Below are 19049 nucleotides of genomic sequence, written 5' to 3'. Positions count from 1 at the left end.
CCAAGCTCAGAGAGCACCAGGGACCACACAGTTCTCCTCCTCCTCCCACAAGCCTCCCTCCCTTCTACCACTGATGGTGTTACCTAGTTGGGTCATGAAACGTCTGCAAGAAAACCACCAAGCTTAGAGCACCAAGGACCCCACAGTTTTCCTCCTCCTCCTCCTCCTCCTCCTCCTCCTCCTCCTCCTCTTTTTCCTCTTTCCACTCCTCGTCCTCCCCTTCTCCTTTACAAACCTCACTCTCTTCTAGCACTGATGATATTGCCTAGTTGGGTAATGAAACGTCTGCAAGAAAACCACCCAGCTCAGAGAGCACCGAGGACCCCACAGTCATTGTTCTCCTCCTCCTCCTTCACTCCACAAACCCCACTCCCTTGTAGCACGGATGCTATCTAGTTGGATCATGAAACATCTGCAAGAAAACCACCCAAACCCACCCTCCTCTCCCTCTTCCTCCTCCCCCCCCCAAGGGCTGAGAGGGACTGGTCCAAAGTCATTGATGCTTTGAGTCTTAGCTAGGTAGAAACCTGGATTTCCCCAAATCAAGGACAAATGACTTCCAACACAGGCTGCTGAGGGGAAAAAAACAACCCTGCAGGGACTTGTCCAGGCAGTCACCAAAAGTCAGCACTGACTGGAAACCACCCCCCCAAAAGATAATAAAACCTTTATTGTCAGGGGTTTTTTTTACGGTGGACACACCGGCACGCATTAAAAATGAAATGTCTGCTCTCAAAAGTGTACGCATGCATAACGCACCTATAGACAAGCTGTACACACAAATGTGTACATACTTACACCCTTACTTACAAATACATACAAATATTAATCACTGTCCCTCTTGAATACATAACGGAAAGAAGGAAGCTCGAGAGTTAACAAGGTTGATACTATACGGAACAAAGCCAGTTTGGTAGGGGGTTAAGGCATCAGGTTAGGAAGCGGGGACCTGAGTTCTAATCCGGCCTCAAGCACAAAGCCAGCTGGGTGACTTTTTTAAAAAAAAATCCCATTTATATCCCGCCCTTCTCCGAAGACTCAGGGCGGCTTACAATCTAAAGCACAATGTGCTAAGTAATAGCCTTCATTCTATGTATATGCCTGCTTATTAGGGCTTTCGCCCCCCCTCCCCAAGCGGCATTATTACAAAGTCAGCTTAATTGCCCCCAACAATCTGGGTCCTCGTTTGACCTACCTGGGAAGGATGGAAGGCTGAGTCAACCTTGAGCCTGGTGGGACGCGAACCTGCACTAATTGCAGGCAGCTGGTGTTACTTAAGGAGGCATTAGCCCACTGCTCCACCAAGGCTCTTTAACTTTGAACCAGCCCCTTTCTCCCAGCCCTAGGAAGGAGGCAATGGCAAACCCCTTGGGGGGGGGAACAACACACCTGGCCAAACAAACTGCAGTCCACTAAACTGAGGTACTAACACCACTCTACAAAGCCTTAGTAAGACCACACCTGGAATACTGCAACCAATTTTGGTCACCACGACGTAAAACAGATGTTGAGACTCTGGAAAGAGTGCAGAGAAGAGCAACAGAGATGATCAGGGGACGGGAAGCTAAAACATACAAGGAACGGTTGCTGGAATTGGGTATGTCCAGTTTAATGAAGAGAAGGATGAGGGGGGACATGATAGCAGCCTTCCAGTATCTCAGGGGCTGCCCCAAAGAAGAGGGAGTCAAGCTATCCTCCAAAGCGCCTGAAGGCTGGAGAAGAAGCAACGGATGGAAACTGATCAAAGCGAGAAGCAACCTGGAACTATGGAGGAATTTCCTGACAGTGAGAACAATTAACCAGTGGAACTCCTTGCTTCCAGAAGCGGTGAATGCTCCAACACTGGAGGTTTTTAAGAAGAGACTGGACAGCCACTTGTCTGAAATGGTATAGGGTTTCCTGCCTGAGCAGGGGGTTGGACTAGATGACCTCCAAGGTCACCTTCAACTTATTATTATTATTATTATTATTATTATTATTATTATTATTATTATTATTATTGTTGTTGTTGTTGTTGTTGTTGTTGTTGTTGTTGTTGTTTTGTTATTGTTATTGTTATTATCATGGTTATTATTATGGTTATTATTATGGTTATTATTATGATATAGATAGATAAGATAGATAGATGAGAGATGGATAGCTATGTATAAACGATGTTTAAGATTCACTTAGCAACCTTGTGATTAACTTCCTGACAGTGAGGGCAATTCACCCGCGGAACTCCTTGCCTCCAGAAGCGGCGAATGCTCCATCCCTGGAAGTTTTCCAGAAGAGACCGGGCAGCCCTTTTGTCTGAAACGGGACAGGGTTTCCTGACTGAGCAGTGCGGGGGGGTGTCGGACTAGATGACCTCCAAGGTTCCTTTCCCCCGTCCCGTGACGCTCTCTCCTTCTTTCGTTCCTAAAGCCTCTCCGAGGGATCCCAGAAGCCCGAGTCTACCTCTGTGAAGATCTGACCTGGAAAGTTAACACAACCCAGGTGGCTAGAAAGGCCCAACAGAGGCTTCACTGTCTTAGGGTCTTGCGGAAGAACAGGGTTGAACAATGGCTAATGACCCTCTTTTACCGGTCTACTATAGAGAGCGTCCTCTCGTACTGTATCGTGGTTTGGTATGCTGGTCTGACAGCCGCGGATAGGAAAGTATTACAGAGGGTAGTGAGCACAGCACAAGACATTGTGGGCTGTTCCCTGACACCACTGGATGACCTCGCCAGGGCCCGTTGCCTTGGAAGAGTGAGGAAGATTCTCAGGGATGACTCACACCCTGGACGGTATCTCTTTACTCTCCTACCAACCGGTGGGAGATATAGGAGTATAGCCAGCCGTACCAACAGGCTGAAGAACAGCTTTTATCCGTGGGCTGTTAGGCTTTTAAATGGGACATAATCTTATGCAGAATTGACTTGGGAGGCCGGTGTGTGGTGGTGTTGGTTCACATAGTGTGGTGGGATGGAGGGTTTGTTGTCACTGTGTGTTGGGGGGAGGCTCAGCTAATCTCAATGTACACATGTTGTACCTTGACAATAAAGGTTTATTATTATTATTGTTGTTATTATTATTATTATTATTGTTATTGTTGTTGTTGTTATTATTATTATTATTATTATTATTATTATTGTTATTGTCATTATTATTGTTGTTGTTGTTGTTGTTGTTATTATTATTATTATTATTATTATTATTATTATTATTATTATTATTATTATTATTATTAATTATTATTATTATTTAGCAGCCGCGCGCGGGGACGCCGAAGCCAGCACCTCCGCCCTTCCCTTCCCTTGCCTCCCTCCCGGAGAGCCGCGCAGGGCCATCCTATCCTCCGGGCTTACCAGCAGGTGTAGGCGGGCAGCGGCGAGCGGGCGCGCCGTGCAGTGTTGCGCAGGAGCCGGCAGAGGAAGCTCTTCCGACGGCCCTTGGCCTTGCGCAGCCCCGTCTCGCTGGCTGAGCCGGGGCCGGAGCCGAGAAGCGCGGGCTGGGCGGGCTGGGCGGCTCCTCCTCCTCCTCCTCCTCCTGCTCTTCCTCCTGCCGGGCTCTCCGGCTGGGCCTTGTGCGGCGCGCCCTGAGCGCACAATGGCTGAGCCGGCGGGCGGCGCCCAGGCCGGCAGCGGGAACCCGGCGGAGCCCGCGGCGGGCAGGCGGCGGCCGCGCAGCCCGGACCTGGGCCATGCCGCCTTGGCTCGGCCGGCAGGAGGAGCGGCGTGGGGAGGCGAGCCGGCGGCAGCCATGGACGTAGGTGGGTGGGTCGGCCCGGGAGGGCGCCGCGCCTTCCTTCCCTTCCCTTCCCCTCTCCGTCCGTCCGTCCCTGCGTCGCTCTTCTCTTCTTCTCCGTTGCTCTTCCTTCCCTTCTTCCTTCCCCCCTTGGCTCTCTCTGCCTTCCCTTTCATTCCTCTCCCTCCGTTTCTCCTTCCTTCCTTCCTCTGTATCTCCCCCTTCCCTTCCCTTCTTCTTTCCCTCCATTTCTCTTTCCTTCCTCCTTAGCTCTCTCTCTCTGCCTTCCTTTTCATTCCTCCCCTTTGCATTTCTCCTTCCTTCCTTCCTTTCTCCCTCCCCCTCCTGTTCTTCCTTTCTACTTCCTCTCATGCTTCCTCTCTATCTCCCCCTTCCCTTCTCCTCTCCCTCCATTTCTCCTTCCTTCCTTCTTTCCTTCCTCCTTAGCTCCCTCTGCCTTCCCTTTCATTCCCTCCGTTTCTCCTTCCTTCCTCCCTCCCTCCCTCTCCCCTCCTTCCTTTCTACTTCCTTCCTTCCTTCCTCTCTTATCTCTCCCTTCCCTTCTGCTTTCCCTCCATTTCTCCTTCCTCCTTAGTCCCTCTGCCTTCCCTTTCATTCATCTCCCTGCATTTCTCCTTCCTTCCTTCCTTCCTCTCTATCTCCCCCTTCCCTTCCCTTCCCTTCTGCTTTCCCTCCATTTCTCCTTCCTTCCTTCTTTCCTTCCCCCTTGGCTCCCTCTGCCTTCCCTTTCATTCCTCTCCTTCCATTTCTCCTTCCTTTCTTCCTCCTCCCTCCTATTCTTCCTTTCTACTTCCTCTCATACTTCCTCTCTATCTCCCCCTTCCCTTCTCCTCTCCTTCCATTTCTCCTTCCTTTCTTCCTCCTCCCTCCTATTCTTCCTTTCTACTTCCTCTCATACTTCCTCTCTATCTCCCCCTTCCCTTCTCTCCTTCCATTTCTCCTTCCTTTCTTCTTTCCTTCCTCCTTTCATTCCCTCCGTTTCTCCTTCCTTCCTCCCTCCCTCTCCCCTCCTGTTCTTCCTTTCTACTTCCTTCCTTCCTTCCTCTCTATCTCCCCCTTCCCTTCCCTTCTGCTTTCCCTCCATTTCTCCTTCCTTCCTTCTTTCCTTCCTCCTTAGCCCCCTCTTCTCTTCTCTTCTGTAGACAAATCCTTAGCTGTACTTAGATAAGGTGTAAAATATGTTGAATATGCAAATGAACTATAGACATGTTGTACACAATTGCCAATTTGCTTTAATAAAACACTGTTGTTGTTTTTAAAAAAAAACAGCTTTAAATAAAATGCGTAGCTTAACAACATCATAGTGTTTTGTTAAATTTTCAGTACGCGTTTGAAAGCAGCAAGGATTCGCCCTGCAGAGCCAAACAAATTTGCAAGAAAGAAAGAAATAAATTCCTTTCGATCCCATCGGGATGAAATTCTTGATTTATTCTATTTGGTTGATTCATACAGACATCGGTCTCGGGGAACAGAACTCCGGGCAGCGTAGAAAAACAATAACGAAACCATAAAACCATAAGCTTGTAAGCCGCCCTGAGTCTTCGGAGAAGGGCGGGATATAAATGGAATTAAAATAAATAAAATAAAATAAAAAACCCGCTCGGAGTCACTTTAGAAAGGAGATGGGCAGCATAAAAAAAAAATAATATAAATATAAATAAATAAAACACTCAAAAAGAAATAAACAACCCAGCTAAAGTTAGTAGGAAGAAGATAGGTAATATCTGTTAATGGTTTTGTTCAGGACGTCTTTTATTTATTTTTCTTTTATTTATACCCCGCCTTTTTATTTTTACAGTTAACCCAAAATGGCAAATAGACATAATATTCCCTCCTCTTTTTCCCACAACAACAATCCTGTGAGGTGGGTTGAGCTGAGAGGGAGGGGCTGGTTTTAAAAATCACCCAACTGGCTTTGGTGCCCAAGGTGGGACTAGAACTCGCTGCTTCCCACTTTCTAGGCTGGTGCCTCAAATATAGGTAGTCCCTGACTGACAACAGTTTAGTGACCGTTTGAAGTTACAACGGCACTTAAAAAAATGACTTCTGACCTTTGCAGCATTCCCCCAGGGTCACATGATCAAAATTCAAATGCTTGGCAACTGGCATGTACTTACAATGGTTGCGGCGTCCCGGGAGGGGTGTGTGTGTGTGTCACGTGATCCCCTTTTGCCAACTTCTGACAAGCAAAGTCAATGGGGGAAGCCAGATTCACTTAACAACCGTGTGACTAACCTAACACTGCAGTGATTCACTTAACGACTGTGGCAAGAAAGGTCGTAAAATGGGGCGGAACTCGCTTAGACTTATAATGGGGCGTCATAGTGCTTTACAGATGTCTCTAAGCTGTTTACACCCTCAGCATCTTGCACCCCAGCAGTCTGGTTCTTCATTTTCCTGACCTCAGAAGATTGAGTCAACCTTGAGCTGGTGAAGATCGAACTCCTGGTAGTGGGCAGAGTTAGCGTGCAATACTGCATTCTAACCACTGTGACACCATGACTTCTTCCTCCCCTCCCTCCCTCCTTTCCTTCCCTCCCTCCCTCCTTTCCTTCCTTCCTTCCTTCCTTCCTTCCTTCCTTCCTTCCTTCCTTCCTTCCTTCCTTCCTTCTTCCCACTTAGCAATAGCACCTAGACTTATATACCGCTTTACAGCCCTCTCTTAAGCTGTTTACAGAGTCGGCATATTTGCCCCCCAACAATCTGGGTCCTCATTTGACCGACCTCGAAAGGATGGAAAGCTGAGTCAACCTTGAGCCGGTCAGGATTGAACTGCTGGCAGTGGGCAGTGAGTTAGCCAGCAATACTGCATTCTAACCATTGTGCCACCATGGCTCTTTTAACAAATTTAACTACAAATTTCTCCCTTTGCGACAGAAAGTTTGGGCTCAGTTGTGGCCGTAAGTTGAGGACTACCTGTACCATTACAGGTAGTCCGGGCCTTTAGAACAGAAAACCTGGAGCTAACGATGCTCGTTCTTCACTCCATCATTCATTTCTTTGCAACAGGGCCGGTGACCATCTGCGGTGAAGTGACCATCTTGCACGGGGGATTTCTGCTGGCGTCCAGGCTGTGCCATCCCAAGCCGTTATCCGAACTGGCCAAGTCCGACTGGTCTGTGGTGGGAAAGCCAATCCTGGAAGCTTTGCAGGAGATCTGCACCTCCTACTCTTGTTATCCCCCCCAGCCCAACCTCTGGAAAAAGAAGGCGGCCGTTGTCCTCTGGTCCAAATTACTCCTCTCGGCTGTCCCATCCGACGAAAGATGGAAGAGCGACGCTTTCTTCTCTGTCAGCAACATGATCCCCGAGATCAACTACACTGTCCTTTTCGAGCTGTTCAAGGCAGTCAACACACCCCGACTTTTCACCCAGCTGCTTCTGGTCCTGCCGGATCCCCTTTGCCAAAAAGAGCTTCAGACGTTCGTAGAGTACGTGGCCACGGGAACGTCTCCAGCTGACGTGGCCTTCTTCTTAGATGTCTGGTGGGAGATTATGAAACACAAAGGAGGGGAGGAGGACCGGTTGGTGCTGCTGTTCCAAAACGTGACTCACCAACACGTTTTGGAGTCGGAAGAACTGGACCAGCCTCCCAAGAGGTTTAAGAGCAGCCCTTCGTCCATGCCGGAGAACTCTGCCATCCCTCTTGTCCTCCCTATCTTGACCGAAGGGCTCAAGCTGATTAAAGATAGCCTGGGCTCAACCAGGATGAAGTGTTATGCCCTTGCTAACTTAGCAGATGTCTTGTCCGCCTTGGTGGCCACTGAGTGTCAAGCAAAGGCGTTGTCTCCTCAAGCTTACTTGGAGAAGATCTCCTCTGTGGTGACCCTCTGGAGCTGTGACTGTGAAAACCGTTACAACAAAAAGGACTTGGATGCCAAGGTGAAGGAAGCTGAGAGGAGCATGAGTTTGCCAGACATGGTCAAGCTGTCCAAGCAATTGGTGCTCTGCAACGTGAGCTTCCTCCACTCCTTGTTGAAGGAGTGGGCTTCAGAGGTCCAGGTCTTCTTGAGTGACCCTCACCAGGTCTGCTATGAGAGCTATCGGCTCCTCAACTGCTTGGCGGCCTTACAGAAGAGGTTGACCAACTGTAGTCTAGAGGACCTCGACCAAGAGACAGCCCGAGGGATGTTGGATTTGGGCAAAGTCATCGCAGATCTCCTGAAGAAGATCAACCCTGAGACTTGGGGAAAGAGCACCGGCGGCAATCTGGTGGCTTCAGTAGCTATGGTGATCATTGACAAGAAAATGGACCGACACAAAGAAGTGTGTTCTGTGTTCGCTAAGGAGAAAAACTGGGCCTTGAGCAAGGATTGGGTGGCTTGCCTTGTCAAGAATAAGGAACTTTTCCAGGATCCGGAGCTAATTTTGAAGTTGCTGGAGACAGTCGCATCTTTGGAATCCCCTGAGGATTCGTCCAGAAACCGAGATCCACAAACCAAGGTGGTCAAGATCATCCTTGAGTGTTACACCGAACTTTCCTTGCCAGATAAGAACAAAGTCATTGCTGATGTTTTGGCGACTTGGGGCCGACGTGGTCTTTCCAAGCTGATGGTAGCCTTCTCGGAACAATTTCAGGAGGAACTCAACGTGGCCTTCAACCAGATCATCCAGAGTGCCTCTGGGGAAGGTTTTAAGAAAGCCATCCTTGCCGTATCTCGGCTGGTGGTCCTCAACCCAGAAGGCACTATCAAGAAGATCAGTAATTTAGCTATCGCCAATTTGGGAACCCATCAATTCTTGGCTGAGATCCTCTGTTCTTTCCCAGCTCTGAACTTCCAAGAACCTCAGGATCAACCCAACGTCTCTGTCAACCTTCTCCTAGAATGTTTGAAAGAGACGGTTTGGGACCGTCTCTCTTCTCCCAAGGAGAAGGAGCAATTTTTAGAGTTCCTAGTCCATCTCATGCAACCGAGTGGAACAAGTCCCCTCCTGTCTCCTTCAGAGGTGGTCCAGAGTTTGATCTTCCCATTTCTAAAGTCGGATTCTCCCCGAATTGAGCTCTGCTTGCAGATCCTTGACAAGGCTTTGAAAGTCCCATCAGAACAGAGTTGGATTCATACCTGCCACCCGTTTCCACTCATCTTTTCTCTCTGCAAACTCCTGGATGGGTTCTCCCAATATTGGCACCAGCTAGAAGACCAAGAGAGATATTCCCTGGAGACCAAAGATTTGGTGGTCACCAACTTAGCTCAGCTTTGTGATATTCTTCTGGTCCAGAAGGAGACTCTATCTCCACAGTTGTGGACCCAATCGGTGGCCTGGTTGCACAAGAAGCTCAGCGTCTTGGACTGGACCATTGGCCTCCGCGTGAAGAACATCTTCGGAGAACATTTCAGAAACGAAGTCCCGGCTACTCTCTTTGAGGTCTGTAAGCTTCCAGAGGAGGATTGGACAACCCGTCCGCTCCCAAATTATGGGGCAGGCAGTGGGTTGCTGGCCTGGTTGGAAACGTGTTGCATCTCCACAGCCCTGCGTGAGCAGATGCTTGTGCTCCTCGTGGTTAACGTGGACAACCCTGAAGAAGTCAATCTCTTCAGCAAAGGGTTCTTGGTGGCCCTTGTCCAAGTCTTTCCATGGTGCAGCCAAAGTGAGTGGAGAAGACTTGTCCACGTGATCAAAAGTCTCTTGGAACGAGAGATCCTCTACGTACCTTACTCACTGGAATACATCCAGTATTTACCGTTGTTGAATTTCCGGCCTTTTGCCTACCACCTTCAGTTGTCCGTGCTTCTTCTGCGGGCCTTCCAATTCCTCTGCGGTGCCAGTGGCGCGACGTGGATGCCAGCGGAGGCGTGGAAACACACCGGAAGGCTCTACTGCCTCAGCTTATCCGATCTGCTGGGCTCGGTGAAGACCATCGCCCGTGGCCAGTGGCACTCCGTGGAAGAGAAGAACGTGGTCCGGGAGCTGTCTTTCGTTTACATCCAGATGTTCTGCCACACGCTTCACGTGGCCGCCATGTTGCCCAACCACGGGACCGGGGATCCTCTCCTCCTGGTCTCCTTGGAGATCCTGTCCCAGTACGAGTTGCTGTATGACCTTGATGAATCCCTGGGCAGTGCCTTGCGCAAGGCCAACGAGACCCACTTCCTGGAATCCATCGTGGAAAACGTCACCAACAAGGAGCTCCGCACCATGCTGCTCCACAAGCTCCATAAACTCTGAGGGTCACATTTGGATTCTAGAAGGCGCGTGGACAGTGGGGCCCTGGGTTGCGGGTTCGAGAGAAGCCAAAACAGCTTTCATCCGAGGAGAGAGAGCTCAAGTGGGAAATTTGCAAGATCTATTAATAAACCTTTATTATCTCCTTCTTCGGAAAGTTATTGGCCGGGGGTAGGCGGGGTTGAGGAGATTACAGCTGGTCCTCGGTTTACGACCAGAATGGAACCTTCCTTTGCTAAGCCAGTGGTTGGGTTTTGCCCCATTTTACAGCCTTTTTTGCCACAGTTGTGAAGCAAATCGCAGTGGTTGTTAAGTGAATCGTGTCATTAAGCGAATCGGGCTTCCCCTTTTTTACCATGCTTGCCAGAAGCTGACTAGGAAGATCACAAAAGATGTGGAACCACCTGCCTCCAGAAGTTGTGAATGCTCCAATACTGGAAGTTTTTAAGAAGAGACTGGGCAGCCACTTGTCTGAAATGGTATAGGGTTTCCTGCCTGAGCAGGGGGTTGGGCTAGATGACCTCCAAGGTCCCTTCCAACTCTGTTATTCTATTTCTATTCTATTCTACATAGCCCCGGGACAGTGCAGCTGTCACAAGTATATGCCAGTTGCCTGGATTTTGATCACGTGACCACAGATATGCTGCAAAGGTTGTAAGTGTGAAAACCGATCGTAAGTCACTTTTTCCAGTGCTGCTGTAACTTCAAAAGATTGCTAAACAAATGGGTGTAAGTTGAGGACTACCTGCAATGCACGTGTTTTGTAATAATATTTAGATCACACGGCTGAAGGATTGTGGGAGTTGAAGTCCACCCATCTTCACGTGGCTTGAGTTTGAAAACAGAGGTCTGGAAGGCCCTAAAATGTGTGTAAAGTAGAGAAGAGTAGACTACATTAGAGTAGAATTTGGAAGGGACCTTGGAGGTCTTCTAGTCCAGCCCCCTGCTCGAGCAGGAAAACCAATACCATTTCAGACAGGTGACTGTCCAGTATCTTCTTAAAAACCTCCAGTGATGGAGCGCCCACGATTTCTGGTGGCAAGCTGTTCCACTGGTTAATTGTCCTCAATATTAGGAAGGTTCTCCTTAGTTCCAGGTTGCTTCTCTCCTTGATCAGTTTCCATCCATTGCTTCTTGTACTGCCTTCGGGTGCTTTGGTGAATAACGTGACCCCCCTCATCTTTGTGGCAGCCGCTGAAATATTGGAACACTGTATAGGCAGTCCTCAACTTATAACCGGCCTCTAAGCCATCATTTGAAGTTCCGATGCACCTCTCTAAGGCTACTTATGAGCTCCCTCCCCCCCCAAGGCCACATGATCCCATTTTGGGCACTCAGCAGCCGGACCACGTTTACAACCGTTGGCATTGTCCCGTGGTTGCAATTTACAATTATTTCTACCGGAAACTTGTGGTTTCCTGGACAACTTCACCCATTGCAAACAGTGTGGTTGTTTAACAAGCACAGCTTTCTCTTTAACTACCGCGATGGTCCCTTAATGACCACGGCAAAAAAAACCAAACACAACCCTGTAAAATGGGTCATGGTTATGTGGTCGCCCTCTTCACAAGCAGGATGACTCTTATGGCAATTCGGGGCTCAGTTATCCTCATAACTCGAAGATTATCTGTACTCGGGTGGGGTGGGGTGTATATGCCATCCTGGGGTGGTCCTTGTGCTGGAGGAAGAATGTGGGAAACAGTCTAGCCCTGAGTTTCTCAGGAAACAGTCTAGCCCTGAGTTTCTCAGGAAACAGTCTAGCCCTGAGTTTCTCAGGAAACAGTCTAGGCCTGAGTTTCTCAGGAAACAGTCTAGGCCTGAGTTTCTCAGGAAACAGTCTAGGCCTGAGTTTCTCAGGAAACAGTCTAGGCCCGAGTTTCTCAACCTCGGCAACTTGAAGACATGAGGACTTCAACTCCCAGAATTCCACACATCGTCAAGGTGACGAGGTTGAGAAACACAGGCCTAAGCTACAGATGGCCTAATCAAGCATCCATCTAATTTGTCCAATCCTGTGGCCTGCTCTTGATTGGGATTGAGTTAGATTGCTAAGCACATTGGTTTGTGCTTAAATTGTAAGCCGCCCTGAGTCTTCGGAGAAGGGTGGGATATAAATGGGATTAAAATAAAAATAAATAAATAATAAAAAAAATAGATGCTGCGCCATGTTGGACCAAAATCCTATTGTAGTCTGAGGTGGAAGAGGTTTGTGGCGAGTCCACCATTGGTAGTCTGGATCGTTGTCCCTCTCAGCTGGTGTGAGTTGCCAATGAGGAGACAAGGGAAGAGGGTCAGGTGGCAGGGAACTCCCAGAATTCCCCAGCCAGCCATGCCTTAAGAGGGGTGGACTTCCACTCCCAGAATCCCTCAGCCAGCACATTTTAAGAGGGGTGGACATCAACTTCCAGAATTCCCCAGCCAGCCTGCTTTAAGATGGGTGGGCTTCCACTCCCAGAATTCCCTAGCCGACATGCTTTACGATAGCTGGACTTCCAAAATTCCCCAGCCAACATATAAGTCCACCCCTCTGAAAGCATGTCGGCTGGAGAATTCTGAGCATTGAAATCCACTGATTTTTAAAGAATACTGAGCAGAGAATCCTGGGACTTGCAGTCCACCTATCGCTAAAGCAGGCTGGCTGGGGAATTCTGGGAATTGAAGTCCACCCATTTTAAAGGTTGCCCTGGTTGGGAAACACTGAATTAACCAGTGGAACATGTTGCCCCAAGATTCATAAGGATCACTCACCGAGAGATGAATGATTCTCATGAGAGAATTGTCTGTTAGCAGAGAAATCAAAGAATGAAGGCAGTCTAGAAAAAAAAACAACCATTTTTTTCACTGATTGTTTTTTATTAGTTGCCAAAAATCAAGGGCTCAAGTTGTGTGCACAGTTGCAACAATCCAGTGCAATTGGAAACCCAGGCAATCCATATATGTTATTATTTATTTGTATCCTGCCTTTATTATTTTTACAAATAAGGTGTAAACATATCCAACACACATTCCCCCTATTTTCCTCACAACAGCCCTGTGTGGTAGGTTGGGCTGAGACAGAGACTGGCCCAAAGTCACCCGGCTGGCTCGCTTGCCTAAGGCGAGACTAGAACTCACTGTCTCCTGGTGATTGGTCCCAAATCACCCAGCCAGCTTTCATAGCTAAGGCAGAACTTGAACTCACAATCTCTCGCTTTCTAGACTGGTGTCTTAAGCACTCATCTGTTTTTCAGGCTGTATCATAATATTTTTTTTAAAAAAATCACATTTTTGTGTGCACCCTGACATCTGGCAAATGTAATATAAACGCAAACTGGTTACGTGCCTTTTGGCAAGCCACTCCGATCATTTACGACATCTCGGGCGGTGGTTTTTCCCATGTCCCATTTTTTTATTTTTTCGAAGGGTCAAAAAATGCATCGTTCCTTCCTTCCAGCACTGATGACGTTACCTAGCTGGGTAATGAAACGTCTGCAAGAAAACCACCCAGCTCAGAGAGCACCCAGGACCCCACGCTTCCCTTGCCCTAATTTTTCTGACTATTCTTCAGGAATGTGAAGAACTGTTAATGGCACTAGAAGTTAATTCTTCTAAGTTATTACCTTTTAGCCTTCTCTCCCCCTTTAAATCCCCCCCCCCAATTAAGATGGTTAAACAGCACTCTTAGATGGGGTTTTCCTGATGCAAGCACAAACAGGCCGAGTATGCTTTCAACAATTACAAAAAAAGGCTTGTCTACCTGTCACAGGCAGAGAGAAAATAACCAGGGGGCGGTATCACAAAAAACAACAGCTTTAAGAACAACAGAAGTTGTGCCCTGTCGGATTAGACCCCGGGCCTGTCTCATCCAGCGGTTTGTTATCCTGTTGTGCAACAGCTGGTGAAGGAAGCCCACAGGCAGGTGATCTTCAAAGGAGGAAGGAAGGAAGAGGAAGGGAGGGGAGGGAGGAAGAGGAGGGGAGGGAGGAAGGAGAAGAAGGCAGGAGAAGGAGTGGAGAAGGAGGAAATTTAAAAAAGGAAGGGGAAGAGAAGGAAGAAAGCAGAAAAAGGAATAAAGGAAAGGAAGGGAGGGGAGGGGAAAAAAGAGAAAAGGGAAGGAAGCAGAAGGGAGGGAAGGAAGAAGGGAGAGAAGAAAGGAAGGGGAAGAAAAAAGCAAGGAGCAGGAGACGCGGAGGGAGGTGAGAAAGAAGGAGAAGAAGGAAGAGAAGGGAAGAAAGGGAGAAGGGAGGGAGAAAAGGAAGGAAGAGGGGAGGGAGGAAAGAAAGGAGGAGGAGGAGAAGGAAAAGGCAGGAAAAGAAAGGGGAGGGGAGAAGAAGGAAGGAAAAAAGGAAGGGGAAGAGAAAGGAAGAAAGTAGAAAAAGGAATGAAGGAAAGGAAGGAAGGGGAGGGGGGAAAGAAGAGAAAGGAGGGAAGAAAGCAGAAGGAAAGAAGGGAGAGAAGAAAGGAAGGGGAGAAAGGGAAGAAAAAAGCAAGGAGCAGGAGACGGGGAGGGAGGTGAGAGAAGGGGAGAAGAAGGAAGAGAAGGGAAGAAAGGTGAGGAGAAGGGATGGAGGAAAGAAAGAAGGGGAAAGAAGGAAAGAAGAGAAGGGATGGAGGAGAAAGGAGGGGAATGGGAGAGAGGAGGAATGCCAAGCCGGCGCCCCATCTCATGTTCAAAAATTTAACAAAGGTAAAATCAAAACCAGTGTTTTAAATTCATCTGTTCTCCATCAGGCCTCTCTGGGTGAATATATATACCTCTGATCACATTGCACTGAAAATTGTACGGTGACGTAACACCGCTGTGCTTTTATAATGGGGGAAAAAATGCTCCTTTGAGGGAAACAAGGCTTTATTCATTCAAACCAGGACTCTTAAGCAACACATTTAACCTGGTTCCAGTACTCTACCTTGTTCTCTGGATGTGCAAAATAAGCAAGAGACGGAATTAGGGAAGAAAAGATCCATGAAGTTTTTCTTACTCCAACAGTGTTTCTCAATCGCAGCAACTTTTAAGACTTCAGCTCCCAGAATTCCCCAGCCAGCATGCTTTAAGATGGGCGAACTTCCATTCCCAGAATTCCCTACTCAGCATGCTTTAAGATATCTGGCCTTCCACTCCCAGAATTCCCCAGCCAGCATGCTTTAAGATGGGCAAACTTCCATTCCCAGAATTCCCTACTCAGCATGCTTTAAGATGGCTGGCCTTCCAGAATTCCCCAGCCAGCATGCTTTAAGATGGGCAAACTTCCATTCCCAGAATTCCCTACTCAGCATGCTTTAAGATGGCTGGCCTTCCACTCCCAGAATTCCCCAGCCAGCATGCTTTAAGATGGGCAAACTTCCATTCCCAGAATTCCCTACTCAGCATGCTTTAAGATGGCTGGCCTTCCACTCCCAGAATTCCCCAACCAGCATGCTTTATGCCAAGGGTGTCAAATTCGCAACGTCACGTGACGTGTTGCGGCATATTGTGATTTTTTTTTCTCCATTGACGGCAATAGGGTGGGTGAGGTTTCGGCATGATGCATCCGGCCCACGGGCCGGCAGTTTGACACCTATGTGCACCTCGACTCCCGGAGTTCCCTGCCCAGCACACTTTAAAAACGGTGGACTTCCACTCCCAGAATTCCCCAGACAGCATGCTTTAAGATGGGTCGACTTCAATTCCCCAGGGGAATTCTGGGAGTTGAAATTCACCCATCTTAAAGTTACTGAGATTGAGAAACACTGGTTTAAGAGATCGTTGTCTCTCGTGATACAGACAAGCTGTAGATAAAAATTTTCCAATCTTGATACCTTTCAACTCAAACCACAGCATTTTAGGACCGAGACAGTTGTTCGGACCCTACTGTGAAATATTCAAATCCCCCGACTCAAAACAGGGCTGGTTCAAACATTTCCAGGAGTACAGATGGGACAGTATATAGGTAGTCCTTCACTTATGGCCACAATTGAGCCATAATTTCTGTGGTTAAACCAGACAGTCAAGTGAGTTTTGCTCCACTTTGTGACCTTTCTTGCCACGGTTGTTCAGTGAATTGCTGCAGTTGTTAAGTTAGTCACGCAGGCTGTTAAGCAAATCTGGCTTCCCCTATTGACTTAGCTTGTCAGAAGGGTCGCCAAAGGGAATCATGTGACTCCGGGACACTGCGACTGTCGTACGTCCATGCCATGTGCCAAGCTTTTGAATTTTGGTCATGTGAGCACGGGAATGTGTGGAAAACGGGCCCCTTTTCGCCGTGCCACTGTAGCGCTGAAAGGTTATGAAACGAATCGTTTTCAGTTGAGGACTACGTGTAGTAGCAAATGTCCAGGATAATGTTTCGGCCTCCTCTTCCTCCTCAAGTTTTATTAATTTGTTTCCACCGCCAATGTTTGAAAAAGATTTCTCTGCTCTCCTCTGCCCCAAAACGGGACCGGGAGGGAACAACGCCCGAGCTTTCCAAAGTTGAATGGAAATAAGTCCTCTCTATACAGCATAGGACACGGGTAGGCAACCTCGGCTCTTTTATGACTCATGGACTTCAACTCCCAGAATTCCTGAGCCGACATGGCTCAGCATGGAAACCTCTACATTTCTCCTCAGCATGGGCTGGCTCAGGAATCCTGGGAGTTGAAGTCCACGAGTCATTAAAGAGCCGAGGTTGCCTACCCCTGTCCTAGACCTCACAAAGGTGTGGCTGTCTCAGAGGCAATGAAAAAGGCCTTTCCCATGGATCTTTCTTGTTGTGCCTGGCTTAGGCCCAGTTGAGGAGGTAGCTGCCACTGAATTGGCTACTGCTAAGAAACGTGGTCTTTTGGTGGTGCAAGTGAATTGGCCTCTTGTGCACGATCCCAGTGTGCTAATCCAACTGACTTCCGGGGACCAGAATTAGAACCGCAAGGCAAGAAAAAAATCTTGCAAGAATCCTTCCAGATCTGAAAGGTAGGTTCAATCCATTCTCAGCAACTTCTGATTCATCTTCACTTCAGCTCACTCTCTCAATTTTCCTTCCTTTTTTTGTTCAATAACTGTAAAGTCAGGAAAATCAAAATGGCTGTTTAAACACCAGTGTTGAAACCTCACTGATTTTTACGTGCATCACCCACACGGAGCACCAAAAATGATCTTTTTGAATCTTTATCTTTTTGAGCTCATCTTCTTGAATCATAAGGATCTGGTTATCCGCCTCAAAAGTTGGCACCTGTTCCAAAATGACCTTGATGTCGCTTTTCCATATTGTGCATCCAAAGGAAACCTGGAATGTGCGAACATGTTAAAAATGCAACATTCTACAAGATTGTCCGTTGAACTAAGAATCTTTGCACAATTTGGGGCAAGAACAACCCCACATTTCTCCAGCTTCTGCTGCTTTGACGGGCACAGCTATTGTTACAAATGAGAAGCACAAGAACGTTGAGGTATATTTTTAACAAAAAACAAAAAAAAAGATGCTAAAATTCTCCAGGAGCAATCCCTCGGCACTTTCGGTAAAATCAAGGCAGCCGTCAAGATATCCAAATAAGGCTATCAATGTTTCACTATCAGTAAACTGGCACAACAGGGAACATCTTGAAGAAGATTTAAAAGGTAGAAAAGGTGACAGGCAATTTTTTGAGGTGGGGAAATGAAACGATCAGGGCGGACTCTGATTAGGGACAATCAGAGAAGGACATGTAGATCAGTCTGCATGGTGTTCTTTAACTTTGTTGCCCTAAACCGTCAACTAAAGACCCCCGGGCAAAAGAAGAGATTTGCAGAATTCTCACGGCCTCCGTGGTTGACCAACCACAAGTCCCAGGTTCCACTTGCAACATCTCGCCACATCTGGAACACTGTGAGAGCTGCAGTCACTGGGAGGCTTTGGGAAGCATACAACCTCACAGCCAGTGGTTATTTTGCGACCACAAAGGCACCTCCTTGCACGTAATTCGTGATTATCTATCCGTCTCGGTTCCAAAGTGGATGTTTAATTGTTCACTATCGCATTCGGTCCGGAGCTGGTGAACTTCTGTAGAGCCTCATTGCTTTGCGGCAGATGAGAGCAAACCAGTAGATCTGGGGTGCGATCAAGAATGCATTGGCCACGTTGCAATGCAGAGGGATGCGAAAGGGTACCACGTAGATAGGCAGGTTCATCTGTCGCCCATAGGCCCAGTACATGTATGGGAAGAGGAGGATCCGGCACAGGAAGAAGGTGACCAGGATGAGGATCCCGTTGATCTTATGCAGGAGGGAATCTTGCATTTTCAGCTGTAACCCCACCACCCAAAAAAGAAAATGTTGAGAAGGTTAAAGGAGAGGCAAGTGCTGGCCCACAAATAATAATAATAATAATAATAATAATAATAATAATAATAATAATAATAATAATAATAATAATAATAATAATAATAATAATAATAATAAAGTTGGAAGGGACCTTGGAGGTCATCTAGACCAACCCCTTGCTCAAGCAAGAGCCCCTATACCATTTCAGATCAAATGGCTGTCCAGTCTCTTCTTAAAAACCTCCAGTTTTGGAACATTCACCGCTTCTGGAGGGAGGTTGTTCCACTGGTTAATTGTTCTGTCAGAAAATTCCTCCTTTATTCCAGGTTGCTTCTCTCTTTGATCAGTTTCCATCCCTTGTTTCTTGTCCTGCCTTCTGGTGCTTTGGTGAATAACATGACACCCCCCCCTCTTCTTTGTGGGCAGCCCCTGAGATATTGGAACAGTGCTATCATGTCACCCCTGGCCCTTCTCTTCGTTAAACTACACATACCCAATTCCAGCAACCGTTCCCTATATGTTTTAGCCTCCAGCCCCCTAATCATCTTTGTTGCTCTTCTCTGTACCCTTTCTAGAGTCTCGACATCTTTTTTACATCGTGGTGACCAAAACTGGATACAATATTCCAGGTGTGGCCTTACCAAAGCATTGTAAAGTGGTATTAGTACTTCACTTGATCTTGATTCTATCCCTCTGTTAATGCAGCCTAGCACTGTGTTGGCTTTTTTGGCAGCTGGAGCACACTGCTGGCTCATATTTAAGTGATTGTCCACTAGGACTCCGAGATCCCTCTCGCAGTTACTACTATTGAGCAAGGTACCCCATCTATACTATACCTGTACATTTGGTTTTTCTTGCCTAAATGTAGAACCTTACTTTTTTCACCATTGAAAAAATAAGATCAAGGCCGGGAGAAATTCCAG

At 47.6% G+C, this 19049-nt stretch overlaps 2 protein-coding genes across 2 annotated transcripts in view; one reads left to right on the top strand and one right to left on the bottom strand.

Moving 5' to 3' along the window:
* Positions 1-3196: 3196 nt before the first annotated feature.
* Positions 3197-10035, top strand: GEMIN4 (gem nuclear organelle associated protein 4). Its single transcript, XM_081346674.1, has 2 exons — positions 3197-3736; positions 6742-10035. Exons 1-2 carry the CDS (start codon positions 3574-3576, stop codon positions 9897-9899), a joined length of 3321 nt encoding a protein of 1106 aa, XP_081202800.1. The 5' UTR covers positions 3197-3573; the 3' UTR covers positions 9900-10035.
* Positions 10036-16556: 6521 nt separating this feature from the next.
* The window catches only part of TLCD3A (TLC domain containing 3A), a 29256-nt gene continuing 26763 nt past the window's right edge, over positions 16557-19049 (bottom strand). The window contains exon 5 of the mRNA XM_081346716.1: positions 16557-18108. Coding sequence (XP_081202842.1) covers positions 17836-18108 — 273 coding nt within the window. The 3' untranslated portion in view covers positions 16557-17835. The remainder of the gene's footprint in view (positions 18109-19049) is intronic.

Source organism: Vipera berus (assembly GCF_964194415.1).
Source record: "Vipera berus genome assembly, chromosome: 1".
In the NCBI taxonomy this organism is placed as follows: domain Eukaryota; kingdom Metazoa; phylum Chordata; class Lepidosauria; order Squamata; family Viperidae; genus Vipera; species Vipera berus.
Note: the sequence above shows the minus strand (reverse complement) of the source record. Positions and strands in the feature narration are given on the sequence as shown.

Excerpts from the sequence above, each read along its gene's own strand:
- GEMIN4 (XM_081346674.1), top strand. The coding sequence starts at position 3,574 with ATGGCTGAGCCGGCGGGCGGCGCCCAGGCCGGCAGCGGGAACCCGGCG. Across the intron at positions 3,737-6,741 it reads GGCGGCAGCCATGGACGTAG|GGCCGGTGACCATCTGCGGT; the intron begins GTGGGTGGGTCG and ends TCTTTGCAACAG.